We start from the raw sequence: 16,341 nt of genomic DNA, 5'->3' as shown, positions 1-16,341 counted from the left end.
CTGTGAAGTATTACCTCTATTTCTCATCCAAAACGAATAAGTCATAAGTCATATTAACTGCATTTTTGGTACTTTTAAATGTGCTTTTTAGGTCCGTTCTGAAGGATTTTATATGGGTTATATGAATTATATGGAAATGCCATTATATGATGTAAACGTATTCTAGTAGATCCCACAAATAATTGTGAACTTGTAAATGAGCATATAGGACCCCTTTAACAAAGATGAAGGGGGCTTCATATTATGAGTATACATGTTTAACCCCGCCTACAGTCTCAGATTAGCCCCCTGCTGACCAGCCACCTTCAGTTTTAAATACTCTACATAAATCTAAAACTGTTGAGCAGACAGCATGCATGAAGCCTCCATCTAAGGGGACTATAGCTATATTGGAGCCCTCTAAAACAAACCAGAACAAGTGCTGTAGGGGTAGAGGGAGAGGAAAAAGAGGTGTGAAGGGTGGGATATGGGCGTCATGTAAGTGAATCCATATCAAGGTTCTTATCGTGTCACCACCACTTTGAATCTCAACAGTGTGACTCAAAGCTACGACAGCAGAGCGCGTTGAATGTATGTGAGATGTCCCGCGGCATTAAACAGACACCACCGCACACACAAAATAAGGGCTGCTGAAAATTCCCTATTGCTGGAGGGTGATGAGTTTGGCTGGTTCTAATGGGAACACTTCTTATTGAAAAATGAAAAAAACAGTGTAATCTGAGAAGAGAAACCACATGTGGAGCAGCAGTATATTTAGCCACGAGAGCCAACCACCAGAGGCCTCAGCTTCAGGCAAGACTGGTGCGAGCATATTTATGCCATATGAAGATATCAAAGAATAGCCCTGCCTGGATATATCTCACATACATGCTGATACACTATTGGGTTCATATTTAGACAACTAGTCACATGTTACTGAATTTGTGCTTCTTATGATCTTAGAAAAAAACGTACAATTTACTAGCTTGTGATTAAGAAAACATTGTACATAAATATATAACTGCTTCAATACGGTTTAAAAGCCTCCGAAGAAGAAATACATAATTCACATTCCTCCATTTGTGTTTTTTATAGTTATGACTTATTTTTAAAATAAAATGTGAATCAATTATGAAGTATTGATACTTTAAATTGTGATGGAGTACATAGATTCTAGAAGAACAGCATAACAATGTTGAATAAATGTGTTTATTTTTAACTAGTAATTTTACTAATTATTTAGCATGAAAGGTTTCTTTCAAAACAAGATCACAGATTGAATGACAGAAAAGAAACATTTAAGAAATATATACTAAATAAATGTAGATAAATGTGAAATTTGATTTGTCCATATTAGACCAAAACATGGGTTAAAACAACCCAGCATTTTTAGCATATTTTATAAATTGTATATTCATTATAATTAATTAAAAAGTTTGAATAATGAATAAATGGTAAATAACAACAGTAAAATAATGATAACTTGCAGCTAAATTATTACCTATAATATCTTCCAAAATCTCAAAAAAGTTCCTTAACCGTATGTGGTATCGGATTGGAAAAGAGACTTGACAATAAAAAAATACATCTACTGTAGTGTACTTTACTGTCCTGTCCTACTGCTGTATGTACTACTGTTCTAAAATGCTCATGTCCATTTAAAAACAAAACAAAAACAAAACCAGCTCAAACCCGAACAAGGACTTATGCCAAATCAATTCCTCTCTCTGATCCCTTCTGGTGAGATGAATCAATCTAATCATTGTTATGGATCATGAGTGTCAGAATATGGCTCATTCAACAACGTTAGAAGACTGAAAAAGGCTGCCAATCCCATATAGTTTAGCTGATGAAATTCAATTGAAACTCTCTTTATGAAATTATAACAGCAGTATGATCATAACTACCACAGTAGCCATAAAAACAGAGCACGTACACGCTAAGTAGTGCTAAGGCTTGGGGGGGAGGAAATGGATGTGGTGAAAAAAAAGGAACGGAAACTTGGAGCAGTGAATGGAAAATTGAGATAAGATCTCCTTTGGTCCCTCCCCCTCCAAGTCCTCTGGAGAGGGAAGCAGGGGGCAGGGGCGACCCGGCAGGCTGTAAAACATAACGTACTGTAAATAGTTTATGGAAACGAGTTGATTCATCAAACTTCATTTCCTTGTGACATTGGGTACTCAAGAGATATATAAATTACATTAGGAATCAGGTTTTAAAAAAATCAGTTCCTTTGATCTCTGCTCACCGGGTACTTACTTTAGTAGGGAAAACACTACAAGTTAAAATAACCGTTTTCTGTTTTAATACATTTTAAAATGCAATTTAGTCAGCATCATTACTCCAGTTTTCAGTGTCACATGTTCCTTCAGAAATCATTCTAGTTCGCTGAATTGAAGCTCAATAAACATTCCAGAGTATATTTTTATGTAAATATATTAATTTCTTTGCAATCAGTGCATACAATTATTTTATAATTGACATACAGGGAAAATAAAGTGGCTTGAACAGCTAATATAGTACTGGATGTCTGTCAACTGAAAGCAAGCTTAGACTGTACCACACAACAAAGAAGCTTTCTCTTGCCCTCTTTCTCTATTTTAACTACTCCCTGAGGAAGACAGGGCTGTTTCTGTGTTCAGAGCCACATGTACCCAATATTTTAGAAATATATGACTGGAATATAAACATCTAGACCACTAAATGGTGACAACACAATTGTTCCCTGTAAAAAATTGTATTTACAGTTCTGACCTTTACAGAGCGCTGCAACTATAAACTGTAAACTAATTTAGAGTAAAAATAGTTTGTTTAACAGCAAAGAACGAACATTATTCCATGTTATGTCAAAATGGCATCCCTTGACCAGCTGTCTGGAACCATGTGGGTTGTTTAAATCTGAGCCAAATGGCCTCTTGATGGATCCCTCATGCATCATATGTGTCCACAACTTAAGGCCACAGATCAGGGGTCAGAACAACAGGTGCTGTTGGTTCAAATCAAAGCACAGAATAAACATTATCAGGTGGGACAAAAATACATTTACTGACAATAGGCAATCACAGCGAATTGCACATTGGGAACAAATATGCAAAGTAAACATCCTATGAGATAAGACACATGAACAACCAATAGTCAGGTTCAACACAAAACACATAGTGTATACATCCAATCAGGATGTTATAAAATGTTATTTTTACATCAGTGTAAACCAGGGGGGTTTAGGGATTTTTCAGGTAGGCCTACATTAGATTTATTTAACAACAGAAACTGAATAATCAAATGTAAAACTGATTCTTATTAAAGCTACTGTTACGACCTCCCCTGTCTAGGGTAGAGGAGAACGAACAGAAATAAATTAAATAAAATTTCGTCTTCAGAGCCCATGTCTCTTGCCCCAGTACTGATTCAACACTAGAACCATTTTCCACATCAAAAGGAGGAATTTACTTAGGGAACATATAATAACAGTGACCCAGAAAACTCCACAACTTTACAAGGAAGTAATTTACTCCAGGAGGACGCTAATGCCAAAATAACAAACAAAACACGTTTAACTATTTTAACAAACTAAATAACCTAAACACCAAAATAACGATGTAAACAAAAGACAATACTAAGCCTAACTTCCTCTCTAAGTTTAAACAGGAGAAAAATAAGTCATTCAGCCAAAAATTATTCAGCCAAGAGCTAGGGGTGTCGAAATTAATCGTTTCTACGATGCATCGCGATGCAGACGAGGACGATTCGGTTATCGGTTCAGTAATAGACCATAACCGGTTATAATGTACTGACGCTTTTCTGACGTCATTTGTCACGTATGTGCTTTGTCGTGATACCATACACTGGCAGAGGGAGGCGAGATGTGTGCGCATAATTAAAAATGCTCCAGCTACTTTAAAAGCCTACATCTGGACACATTTCGGCTTTTATGAACAACCTGGTAAGCACGACCTGGAGAAGACACGCGCTGTGTGCTCTCATGTCACGCACAAGTAGAATAGGCAGGAGGTAATAGCTATATTAACTTGATAAACAATGTTAGCCGTGTTCACCCCGAGCTGTTACGCCTGGCAGAGCCGGACTGCTTTAGAGTAAGAGAATGAGCTTCAACGTCACCCGAATCCGCAGCCAAAACAAATAATCCACCCGCCTCAATATTGTTCTCTGATTTAAGTATTCGCTGCCAGCCGATGGTGAAATTACAATTATTCTGTGTTGTTACGGGTGATTATAAATGATCGTCATCTTCAACAGTGAACTCTCGACGGTTGATGCGCACGCCTCTAATGCTGACATATACACTGATGAATGAGTGCTGCTTTTAAATAAACATTTCTTTAAAACAAAATTGATTTGATAAAATTTTATTTTCTTAATGGCATAAACAGGCCTTTGAAATTCAAACTGGAATGTCACTGTTTCTGTCACTGCGACTTCCCGAACAGACGAACACACAACGCACGCGAACGGATCACTTTTAAAGTAAATTAGAAAATTGAGGATGCGGTGCATCGAAATGCATTGTGATACAGAATTGAACTGAATCGATGACATGATAATCGTAACCGAACCGAACCGTGAGACCAGTATAGGTTCACAGCCCTACCAAGAGCGGTGAGTGATTTTCTCTTTGTCTTGTGTTCATGACCCAAGTTATTACATGTTAATAACAGGTGGAAACGGTAATGTGTCACGGCGGATCACTTATGATCAGATTACCGAAAATGTATCTTAATAACAGATCAATCGGGATCTACACGTGTCAAATCACGTTTCTATACAGTCTTCACACCCACCAACAGATGCTCCTGGGATACTAGTGAAAACACCATCAACACAGCTGACAACAAGCAACAGGTGTGTGAATTGAGTTTAGCTTTAGTCACTGACATACTGTACAATCACAGCACAGCTTTCGGGGTTTCAGCTGAATAAGTGAGCTGTTCCACCTCTCAAAAAGGGAGCATGCGACAAATGCACTGCATAGGTTGAAACTCAAAGGGGTAAAAGGCTTTTAAAAAGAGTCCATAGTTTTCATTATAAATGTCAGTTATATGTACAGCCTAAATGAATTGCTCCTTCAATCTCTGCTTACCTAAACCTCTTCAATCAGATGTCATTCAGGCCTCTAATACATTCTGCCAGTATTTAAGTACAGCACAGAGCAATAGGCTGGGTTTTAATTATGTTTCTAGGAGACAACCATAGTAAACCTGACACAAGAGAGCAGAAATAAACAAGCCCCCTCCCTCTGCTGTTTCTCTCTCACTTCATCGCTTTAACGCTTTCTCGGCTCCATTTCTACCACTCTCACGCTCCTGTCTGTCAGTATCTATCTTGCTCTCTCTGAGGGTGATATTTGTAATTTGGATAAGGAAAAACAAGGCAGATGACTACATAGTACACTGTTATTTGGCGAGATCATGTAATGATCAAAAGACACTGTAAGCTTTACTGTAGAGTTGAGTTATATATATATATATAAAACTCAACTTATATACATACACACAGTATATATATTATGTATAAAGAGACATTATGAAGACCCATTTATACGGTGAAGAATAAATTTCACATGTAAAATATTATCCTCAAAATATTTTGAATATACTACTTTCTATCTATCTATCTATCTATCTATCTATCTATCTATCTATCTATCTATCTATCTATCTATCTATCTATCTATCTATCTATCTATCTATCTATCTATCTATCTATCTATCTATCTATCTGTCTATAAAATAACTGATTAATTGATTTCTGAAGTTAATAAAATAGTAATAACAAACATAACCAATTTGTTTCATTTTTATTTAGGCTATCAATTTCATTTATGCATTGGCTATCAATCGACAAACTTAATTAATCTTATGATTTCTGAATTCTGAAAACACACACAAAGAAAAAAACATTTGTTTAGTACCCAGGAACTAAAATATTGCAGAGAGCAAGTGCCGATAAGCTGCTGTTGTTCATTCTTAGAATATTCTTTCATTGTTCTGCCTAACTGTCAGTGGCGGAGATTCTTAAACAGAAGATGTTTGATTCAATCACACTCAGTAAGATACAAGGGCTGTAAATTATTTTCTCTCTCAGTGTCTATGTGAGATACCATGTGTGAAAGCGGGAGGGAGAGAGGGGAGAGGGAGAGACGTGAACCCTCTAAAAAATTGCAATGACAAAAGGGAATCATTTTGTATTTTCACAATTTAATTAACACTGCATATGAATACTTCAGTTACTGGTAATGAATGAGTTAATATGATCTGAGCAGGACTATTTCTGGACTGTGCAAAATGTATATTAGGAACTTACATTAATCTGAGCTGAGGTAACCAAGTATGTGTTGTATTTGCATGCTCTGTTAACCAGCGATGACACCCAAGATAATAGAACACTGGAGAACGTTCAGAGGGGCGCTGTGACCCACCTGCAACCCAAATTCTGTTCACCCGCTATATTCAGCACAGTACCGTCAGCACGACTTACGCAGCTCACGTTCCCGCTGTGCCAAGGTGGGAGGGGCAAGAGCCAGACAAAGTCGCAATGACATTGTGAATGACCAGGAATGTTCTTCTAATACAGACTGTTGTATTATTAGAAACTGTTGAAATGGAGCCACTCCGCATAGCCAGGACTTTAGCCACTCATCTCAAGCACACAAAGAGATATGTTTGTTAAGAGTTAAAGAGCAGTTAAAGGAAGTTCACACAAAAAAAAAATCCTTCATTGAAAGACAAAAAGAAGATCTTATTGAATTTGTCAATTTTCCATAGAAAGTGGATGGTGATTTTACTGCAAAGCTCAAAAAAAGAAAAGAAAATTAACCCTAAAAGAATAATAAAAGTGAGCCATATGATCCATTCACTGTATTCCATGTATTTTGAAGCCATCCGATAGATTTGTGTAAGGAAAAGACAGATTTAAGTTGCTGAAGTTCAACTTTCTCTATCATTTGCATGGAAAACGTTCAGGAACAACATGAGTTATTAAAAAGTTGCTGCCTTAATTTAAGCACAATCAACTTGGATGTTTAAGTCATTTCAACTTAAATTACATTAAATTGGTATAAATGAGTTGAATCTTGTTTAACTTATAAAGAAAGTAAAAAGAAATTAAAGAAAGTAAAAAATAAAGAGTTAAAGCAATGTAAAAACATATGTTGTCATAACTTATTTTTCATTTTTTTTACAGTGTACATGACAAAACTATCTATCTAGTGGGATACCCCCAAATTAAAATTATTTCATTACCTTTGAAACACAAATATTGAAACTTGAGAGAACTGAGAAAGTCTTTTCAACCAAAACATTCAAAAAGCTCAGAAAATGCAGATCAATGTTTATAAAAGCTTAAAATAAATCTGTTCATAGTTTAAAATGATTGTGTCTTTTTAGAAGACTTATATGGATTAATTTTACAATGTTTTTATGAAAGTTTTGATAAAATAGATTTTTAATGGAAGGGCAGAAATCTCTCTGGTTACGTTGTTTCAGAGATGAACAAAAGTCGTATAGGTTTGAAATGAATCCTATAGGGTGTGTAATCCTAGGAAATTTTTTTGTATTTTTTTTTACTATTTCTTTAAAATCAGACTATGTGGACTTTCCAACAAAGCAAAGGGGAAGGAATGAACAATAAAAATATATATTCTAATCCTTATTTGGATGTAATATTTATCTACGCCTGTCTTGTTGAGCTTGTGAATTCTGCATCTTTCTCCCCCGGGACTGAGATTTCCTTAGGTGCTGATATTGAAATTTCTGATTAAAACTGATTTATGTCAGAATGAATTGCAAAATGTGAGTCTGAAATCCAAATGTGCTCTTTGTGCATCCAGGGAGAACGGCGCAGGAGTGTGTCTGTGCGTGAGTGAGTCCATCAAGGAAAGTGTAGGGTTTCTTTACACATTAGTAATCTCCTCTGGCAACCTTGGCTGTCTCTACAAATATATCTCTTCTCCTTTCTGTCCCTCTTGTTCTCCTTCCTTCACTCATGGTCAGGACATCTGTCTGTCTCACTAACATATTTTTTAGAAACAGACATTGCATGTATGTTGAGTCAGAGAATCTCAAGTTAACATACAGTATTATATTTTAACCTTAACCTCAACCTCAACATACACTGACATGTACATTTACTCCTTATTCAGTAAAACACTATATCAACCTGACAGCCAAAAAATGCTTTTGGGAATTCCTTATGGCCAGAGCCCCCACAAAGACAAGGATTTCAAATATTGACATATTTGAGGGGAACACACACACACACACACAGAGAGTGAGAGAGAGAGAGAAAGATATCTTTCCTTCACTATTCATTACGGATGTTGCACAGCTTTTCTATTGTAATATATTTTAAAACGTAATTTATTCCTGTTATGGCAAAGCTGAATTTTCAGCATCATTACACCCGTCTTCAGTGTCACATGATCATTCAGAAATCATTATAATATGCTGAAGAAACATTTTAGTGCTTAATAAACATTACTTATTATTATAGGACATATTATTATAGGCTAATTCTTAATATTTTGTGAAACAAATATATATATTTTTAGGATTCTTTTATTAAAAAGAACAACATTTGTTTGAAATAAATGCTTGCATACACACAAAAAATCCTCTTTACTTTCACTTTTGATCAATTGAATGCATCCTTGCTGAATAAAACTATTAATTTCTTTAAAAAAAGAATAGAGGGATAGAATAAACCATTTCTGATGCAATATGCCTACTAACTAACTGCAGGACATCAACACAAAATCTTACTGCCTGTTTTTAAAGCCACAAGCTCTCACAAAAAGCCTGCAGAAACCACTGATCAGTTATTTAGAGTAGCTATAATGGATTCACTCATCAGCACACGGGGAGGAAGGATTCTGAGATATGAGCTCACAGACAAATTTCCATTAACACTCTCAGAAAGAGCACACTAACTGTAAATGCATATGTCGGCATTCTCCACCTGTGGCGTTCAGCACTACATTCACAATAGTATTATGAGTGGAAAGCAGATGTGCTTCCTCTACAGAAGGGGGTGAGCATTCAACCAGATGTAAGCAATCTACAGTTTCCAGTTAGTTCATTGGGGAAGTCAGAGAAGTTTGGGACGAAAAAAAAAAAGTGTTCCACGTGGTCTAATGTCTCAGGGCTGAACGAAGAACTTCAAGTTTTACATTTGCAACTTTTTTAAAACATCAAACATTATTTAATAGATTCTGCATTTTGTGGTACAAATAAAATCTTCTAAAACCCTACAATGAGAGTTAAATGACCAAGAAAACAAAATTAGACTTTTTATATGTGGGCATGGGAATGGGAAGACTGTCCCTGTGTGGGTTTACTTTAGCTGTACTCTGGGGACAAATTTGTCTGTCTAATTCTGTCAAAATTCCATTTGGACACATCCGTGGACATCGTCAATTATAAAAAGTATTTTTAGCATAGCATAGCATTGCATGTTTCATTACATTCAGAAATCATGAGATTCATCTAAATCATTTTATATATAATTCATACCTATTGACAGCCATATTTGTAAATATCAATTGGACACGGGGAGAGACACATGGGCGAGATTCTGGTCCACTACCATTCAGCCTGAATCTGACTGTGCTTTAACAAGTATCGGAGTGACAAAAATAGCTTCCAGCTGTTTTCAAAGGGCTCAGCAAATACTTACAAAAAGGCTCCCTGCTGAACTAAGATGTTTAAAAAAAAGACCTAATATACTAGCAAAACCTTTCTTCCCGGCAAGATCTAAAACTCTGGAGCCGTAGTTCAAAGTTAAACCCACACCATAAAGACTATGAGCTGATTTCCAAAGGGCAAATAATGCTCATTCTGCGCTCTGTGGCTGGAGATATAATGGGAAAGGTCCATGTATTGAACTGCTTAAGCATGAAATTTGATTATGCTTGTAGTAAAAGTGCAAAATGGCAAGGAAACATGCAAATGTTGTAGATGTGTGATTCAAAACTGAGGAGAGACTAACTGACCCAGTGGCATCATCTCAGAGGCCCAGAAATGTGAGACATGCAGACATGTGACGATACCCGGTAATGCCATATATCCCCATAATGAACAAGCATGGTATTGTTATACAGTGGGCACTTTAAAATAACGTGAATAATTATTTATTATGAATTATTATTCAAATCAAAACCTGAGCTAACGTGAACTAAATGATCAGTTGTATTTTTTTAAATAACATTATCAAATAAGTGCTCATTGTTATAATCTTATTGTAAATGGTTACCTATTGTTCTTTATTATTCTTTTGCACTTGAATCTGTTTGAAACTAGTTTACTTCATAATAAACTACCACTACCACAGGATCAAAGCCATTTGGTGCATTGTTTATTGCATTTAATTGTTCAGTTCTTTTTGTTATAATAAAAAAGTTATTAAACCGGTCATAGGGCCAGATTTACTAACTGCTTGTGCCAGCGCAAACCCTCTTTTGGCGTTAAAAACTACTGTCAGGATTTACTAAAGACACGCAGTGAAAAATATGCGCTGAAAAGGCGTGGACACAGTAATTTTTGTGGATGACCTTATTACATGAATTTGAAGGAATTTCCCTTTCAGGTGCAAAATTTATGGGAGGAGAGTATTTAAATGAATCAAGCAAGGTGATTTACAAAGGTTTGTGCTTGTCAATGTACTGGTGCTTGCGCCATTATTTACAGTCCAAAAAAGCACTTCTTAAACCAGACACTTACTGGTAGATTCCGTTGGTCATTATGGAGACGATCTGACTGCGTCTGTGTTCTTTAATTTGCATGTCATCAGAAGATCAAGCGCCAGAACTTTCACTTTCGCTAGTTTGCCCTGTTTAGTAAAATCTGCCCCATAGTATGACAAAAAAGCAACTTCGATATTGTGAAAATATGGTATACTGTGATAAAAGCTTCAGCAATTACTGCAACAGGAAAAAATCTGTGTGTACAAATACGAAATAATCCACGCAGTTGTTAGTGAATGAGACCCACTACTATTAGATCTAATACATATTGCTGAAAAAAATAACCAAAGGAACTTTAAGGAACAATTAATGCATCTAATTGAAATTTTTCTATAATGATATGATCCAATTTCTAAGTCGGACAAAACAGCTTATTGTTGATTTCGTCACTTTTGTTGTCCTCTACTCAAAATGATCACTTTTTATAAGATCTTTGCTCTCTATGAACACTACCGTTAAAAAATCTCTTTACTTTTCTTTTTAATTTATTTTTAAAAATGTATTTAGCAAAATGATTTCATTAATCATTAAATTCATCAAAAATGGCAGTAAAGACATTTATAATGTTACAAAAGACTTATATGTCAAATAAATGCTGTTCTTTTGAACTTTCTATTCAACGAGGAATCTGGGGAAAAATGATCATGGTTTCCACAAAAATGTCAATCAGCACAACGGTTTTGAACATTGATAAGAAATGATTTTATTAAATCTGCATTTTAGAATGATTTCCACAGGATCATGTGCTACTGAAAACTAGAGCAATAAAAATTCATCTTTGCTGTCACAGGAATAAATTACAGTTTAAAATATTAAAATAGAAAACAATTATTTTAAACTGTAATAATACTGTAACAATACTTCATAATGATGCTGTTTTTACTGTATATTGATCAAATAAATGCAGCCTTGGTGAACAGAAGACTTCTTTCAAAAGCATTTAAAAAATCTTACCGACACCAAACTTTTGAACAGTAGTCTTATATTGAACAGTATGATGTGATTTTTTAAGTTATAGGATGCTTGAAAATATTAAGGAGATTAATTCAATTCAAAATAAACCATGCAAACGGTTTGCTTAAGTTCTACAAACACTTATTTTTTCACAGCTAAAAGTCTGTTTATTAACATGAAAGGCACAAAGTTGAATTAAAAGAGGAGGACAGGTCCCAAACCTTCACAGAAGAGTGAAAACATAATATTTCTTAAATAATGGTAAAAGTGTACAGGTGCGCTAACTGCTTTATGCTTCTCTCAAGAAGCGGTCATGGGTGGAACGGGTGACATCAGACTCAGATCTGAGGACATTAATCATTTGCCTCACAGCACAGCATAAGCCACAAGAAACTAAGAAGGGGTGAGGGAGATTGGGGAGGAGAGCACAGTCATAGAGCATCTGAAGCAGACAGGCTCTGGCATTAGGAGGTTAGGGTTTGGGCACAAAGATGCAGTCACGCAGATCAGGAGGAAGAGGGGCTTAGAACGACAACAAAGAACAAACTCCCTGACAGAAATGCATTTTCTTGTTCTAAAGCCATTTTACTTCTGCAAAGTGAAATATTTATCATGATAGAAGTAGAAATTAGAGATGCACGATATATATATATATATGTTCATTTTTAAATGTTATCATTATCGGCAAAATAAGAAAATGTGGTCGATATATTAAATCCGATAAATAATGGATTATTTCCTTCAGCTGAGACACTTCAGATGCGCACTGTTCGCTAAAATGGTTTTGAATTGCTTGAAATATGATTGGAATCACTAAAGTTAAGTGCAATCATGCAAGTCTGTCATATAGGCTAGATAAAATAATAATGAGAACATCATTATAATTATGTGTTTGGGACATGGATTTAATTATGAGACTTTTGTTTTTGTAATCAGGCTCCCAAAAATTATATAAAAATTTGGATTTAGAATATTATCGGCCAATATATCGGTTATCAGCTTTCAAATATAAAGAATTATCGGTTATCGGACAAATTTTTCATATCGGTGCATCCCAATAGTATATGTATGCCAGGATGTCAGTTTATTCATTGGGTCCATTTGTTGATGGGAAAATGGATGTTCAATATAAGAATGGACCATAATTCATGATGTCAGCTGAAAAGGAAAGTGATTTTACAAGCAAAACAAGTTATTTGATTTTTTTTTCTATTTAGAATAACAAACCATTACTAATAAGTTTTAAATTTTTTAATCTCTGGTCAACTTTAACTTGTTAGATCAGGTACAAGCTCACAACACAGTTCAGACACAGGCCTGAGGACATCAGACTGTGATTTACATATTACCAAATTCTGTCTAAACCCGAAACAATCTCAAGCAAAGAGTGGAATCAGATTGGTTGCATTTGACAGATGATTGCTTCTATGCCTTGAGCTGTTCTTGTGTCCAATCTGTCATAGAGAGGGATATATATCAGTTTGAAGATGTAACACACCACACCTGACAACTGTAGTTTAAGGCCAGAAAATGAGACTATATTTACTCGATGGAGAACATGATCTTTGGGCAGCTCTCATACACTTGCAAGAGAGCGGATAGTAGGTTGCTACTGTCAGCATCTGAGGTAAGTTTCATTACATAATCTTATGATAAAAAGGCTAGGTTTCACATGTTTGAATTTTAAATTAGGCTAGGTGACAGGTAGCCTGGCTCCGCCCTCCTACGCACTTCCGCTCAATTTCATTTTCCTTCAGTACTACGTCTGGGATTGCGCTGTATACTTTGGTTTTCTCGGATCAATTTTTTTCGGGCCAATCAGCGAACAGAGGGAGTGGCTGAGAACGATGACGTTGAGGTCGACTTGTGCGTTATTTTGAGTTGTAGTTCAAAATAAGAAAGATGCGAGCGAAGCCATTCGGTCCGTTGTGGCAACGCTGCCGAATATCAAGAAGTTAAAGCCGGAGCAAGAACAATCTTTGCTTAGTTTTGTGTTTATGGCCATCCTCCCACGGGGTTCGGGAAAAGACATATGTCACGACCAAATGTCAGCGATTGGTTATGGCAGATAGAGTGACTCTGGGCAGATCCAATAGTTTTAGACTTCAATAGAATACCCGCCTACAAGGAAGTTAACGCTTGTCAATGGAGCGGTGCCAGACTCTCTGTACAAATGAAATGTACGAGAGTCTGGTAGAACCAGGCTAGGTGACAGGCTCTTTTCAACTAAAAATAACTCACAGGACACAGGTGGCGCATCAGGTTTTGATAGCACCAGCAGCCTTCGTGCTTTAAAACCACACACAAAAAAAAGGAAAAGCAGTAACTTGATTTGTTAAAGAATTACATTTATTATTTAATATTAAACATGTCAAGGGACAGTTCACAGAAAAATCACCCTTTCTGTCCAAACATGACTTCTGCAGTACTTTAAAGAAGATATTTTGAAGGTTACTTACCCTTGACTTCCATTATATGGACTGAGACATTTTCTCAAAATAGGCCTACCTTATTTAATGTTCAACAGCAGAAATAAAGTCATTCAGTTTTGGTAAAAAAAAAATTACCGAATTTAAATTTTTGGGCGCAATATCCCTTTAAGGGATTAACATTGAGATTTTTTAAATTAGTGGGCCTTATGTGCAAGATAAACAAGCGCACAGACATCTTAAGAATTTTGCCTTTGAACTTTCGCTTTTACGGTAGCCTATATTTCTACTGTATCGCTGTCGAAGAGTATTTACAGGTGAATTGGATTTACTTATTGCAGAGTTAACCAAAGTTGTCATGGGCATTGTAATGATTCAAATGGATGTCATAACAAAATTTCAGTAGACGGGAATATTTTAAAACGGTTCATTCATAAATCCGTAAGATCTTACCTTCATGCTGTGGAAATACAAACCGGAAGACAGAACACAACAAGTACAGTGCTAAAAAAGGGACGTGGCTACATAAGGTGTATAGGCTACAATATGATCTCATCCATTTAGCTACTTTAAACGAGTGTTCCCCTCCTGACTATTGAGTCAGTGAGTTGAACTTGAGAACCGATTTGGTCAGAAATACATTTTTGTGAATTGGATCATATGAAGTTAGTGATTCATTGAAAAGATCCGACTCAAATGAATCATTCATTGACGAACACAAACATTGCTGTCATGCTGTCATTCGACTTGAAATGTAGCCTAGTGATCGAGTCGTGTGAACCAATTTTATGATAGGCTACTTCTATGGTCATCTTGTGTTATATTTTGAGGCTTGTCATCTTCAGTTACCATTCAATGCCATTGCATAGTAGCTAGACATTTTCCAAAATGTCTTTTTTTCAGAAGAAATAAAATACCGAAAGACATTCGTTGGTAGCCTAAATAAATAGGACTTACGGATTATTTATTTATTTATTTTTGATTAAGTATCCTCTTAACTTGGCACACCGCCATAGAAAGGCGACGCATCGAGCAAAGGCGTCAGTCTCACGCATGTGTACCTAAGTTACATAGCCTACACAAAATACAGTAATAAAAATAGCGCCGACGGAACGCGTCCCGTGTGAACGCGTTTTAACTGTTTTAAATGCAACTTGTGGTTGGAAGAGTACCAGTCTCTGTACCTCTCTTTAAATACAAAAACTTCAAAGTCTTTTGCTTTCAAACCCAATAATAATTGTTGATATCAACAACTGCAACGACTCAGTTTAGCAAGTTTTGTGCTGTGTACGGTACTTACAGTTGGGAGTCGGGAAACTGTATAGCGCTTCCACAGCTGAATAAAGACAGAAGTAGAAGAAGAGCAGCGGACAATCTGAGTGTATCCATTATTCTGTCTGACATCATTTAGTTTCTCCCACTAAAATCCACTGAAGTAACCCTCCTAAAGCAGCCGAGCTGCCGCCATGAGCGCGCGCTACTTCCACAAACAAATCACAGATGCTTTTGGTCCCTCTAGCTACTTCTGCCTTTGCCCTGTTGAATTAGTTCAGATGTTTCTCCAGAGGTGTGGTGACAGTTAGGGGGAGTCAGGTGTGGGGCGTTTCCGTGTCTCTCCGGTTTGCCAGTAGGTTAAAGAGTCTGTTTTAGACTGTGCGCGCCGTGGCGGATCAGTTTCCACACGCCCCCCACCCATCTGCGCGCGATCATCATCACTCGTGTCGCTCCATACAAGGAGCCCAGTTGATACATGCTGAGAGGCATCAATGAGCTCACGTCTTTGAATGACAAGAAAGTTACAGTTTCGATATTTCGATAGATAGATAGATAGATAGATAGATAGATAGATAGATAGATAGATAGATAGATAGATAGATAGATAGATAGATAGATAGATAGATAGATAGATAGATAGATAGAAATGTTTCAAATTTTTAAATGTAAAACTTTTAAAGATTGACACTATTAGGTAAATATCTCTCCCATCATCTTCAAATGGTAAAGAGGAAATAGACTAAAGCTTCTATGACAATATAAATTACTTTATTAAATTACAATATTAAAAAAATAACTTTTTGCAGGTTAGATTAGCCTACTCCGGTTATGATTTCTAAGTTATAAAAAGATATGCAGTGTTTGCTCTCTGGGTGCAGTGGAGGGGAGGTGAGCTCACTGAGCAAAAGAGCAGCTAACTCTGATCTCAGCAAATATGAGGATTTACAC

The 16,341-nt window shown here is 36.2% G+C and overlaps 1 protein-coding gene across 3 annotated transcripts in view; it reads right to left on the bottom strand.

The window, feature by feature from the left end:
- The window catches only part of cacna2d1a (calcium channel, voltage-dependent, alpha 2/delta subunit 1a), a 93,958-nt gene extending 78,168 nt beyond the window's left edge, over nt 1-15,790 (bottom strand). Inside the window, exon 1 of one of the 3 annotated variants that reach the window (XR_013205235.1) lies at nt 15,419-15,661. Coding sequence is in view for 2 of the 3 variants with exons in the window: in XM_077234259.1 (XP_077090374.1) it covers nt 15,419-15,525 (107 nt within the window). In the remaining variant the exon portion in view is untranslated. Of the gene's footprint in view, nt 1-15,418 lie in introns of all 3 variants that reach the window. The other 2 variants (XM_077234259.1, XM_077234258.1) reach the window with 2 other exon arrangements.
- Between the last annotated feature and the right edge of the window lie 551 nt (nt 15,791-16,341).

Source organism: Siphateles boraxobius, unplaced genomic scaffold (genome assembly GCF_051911475.1).
Source record: "Siphateles boraxobius isolate OS27281-9 unplaced genomic scaffold, OSU_SipBor_1 19, whole genome shotgun sequence".
Taxonomy (NCBI): Eukaryota; Metazoa; Chordata; class Actinopteri; order Cypriniformes; family Leuciscidae; genus Siphateles; species Siphateles boraxobius.
This window is presented reverse-complemented; position numbering and strand designations above follow the sequence as displayed.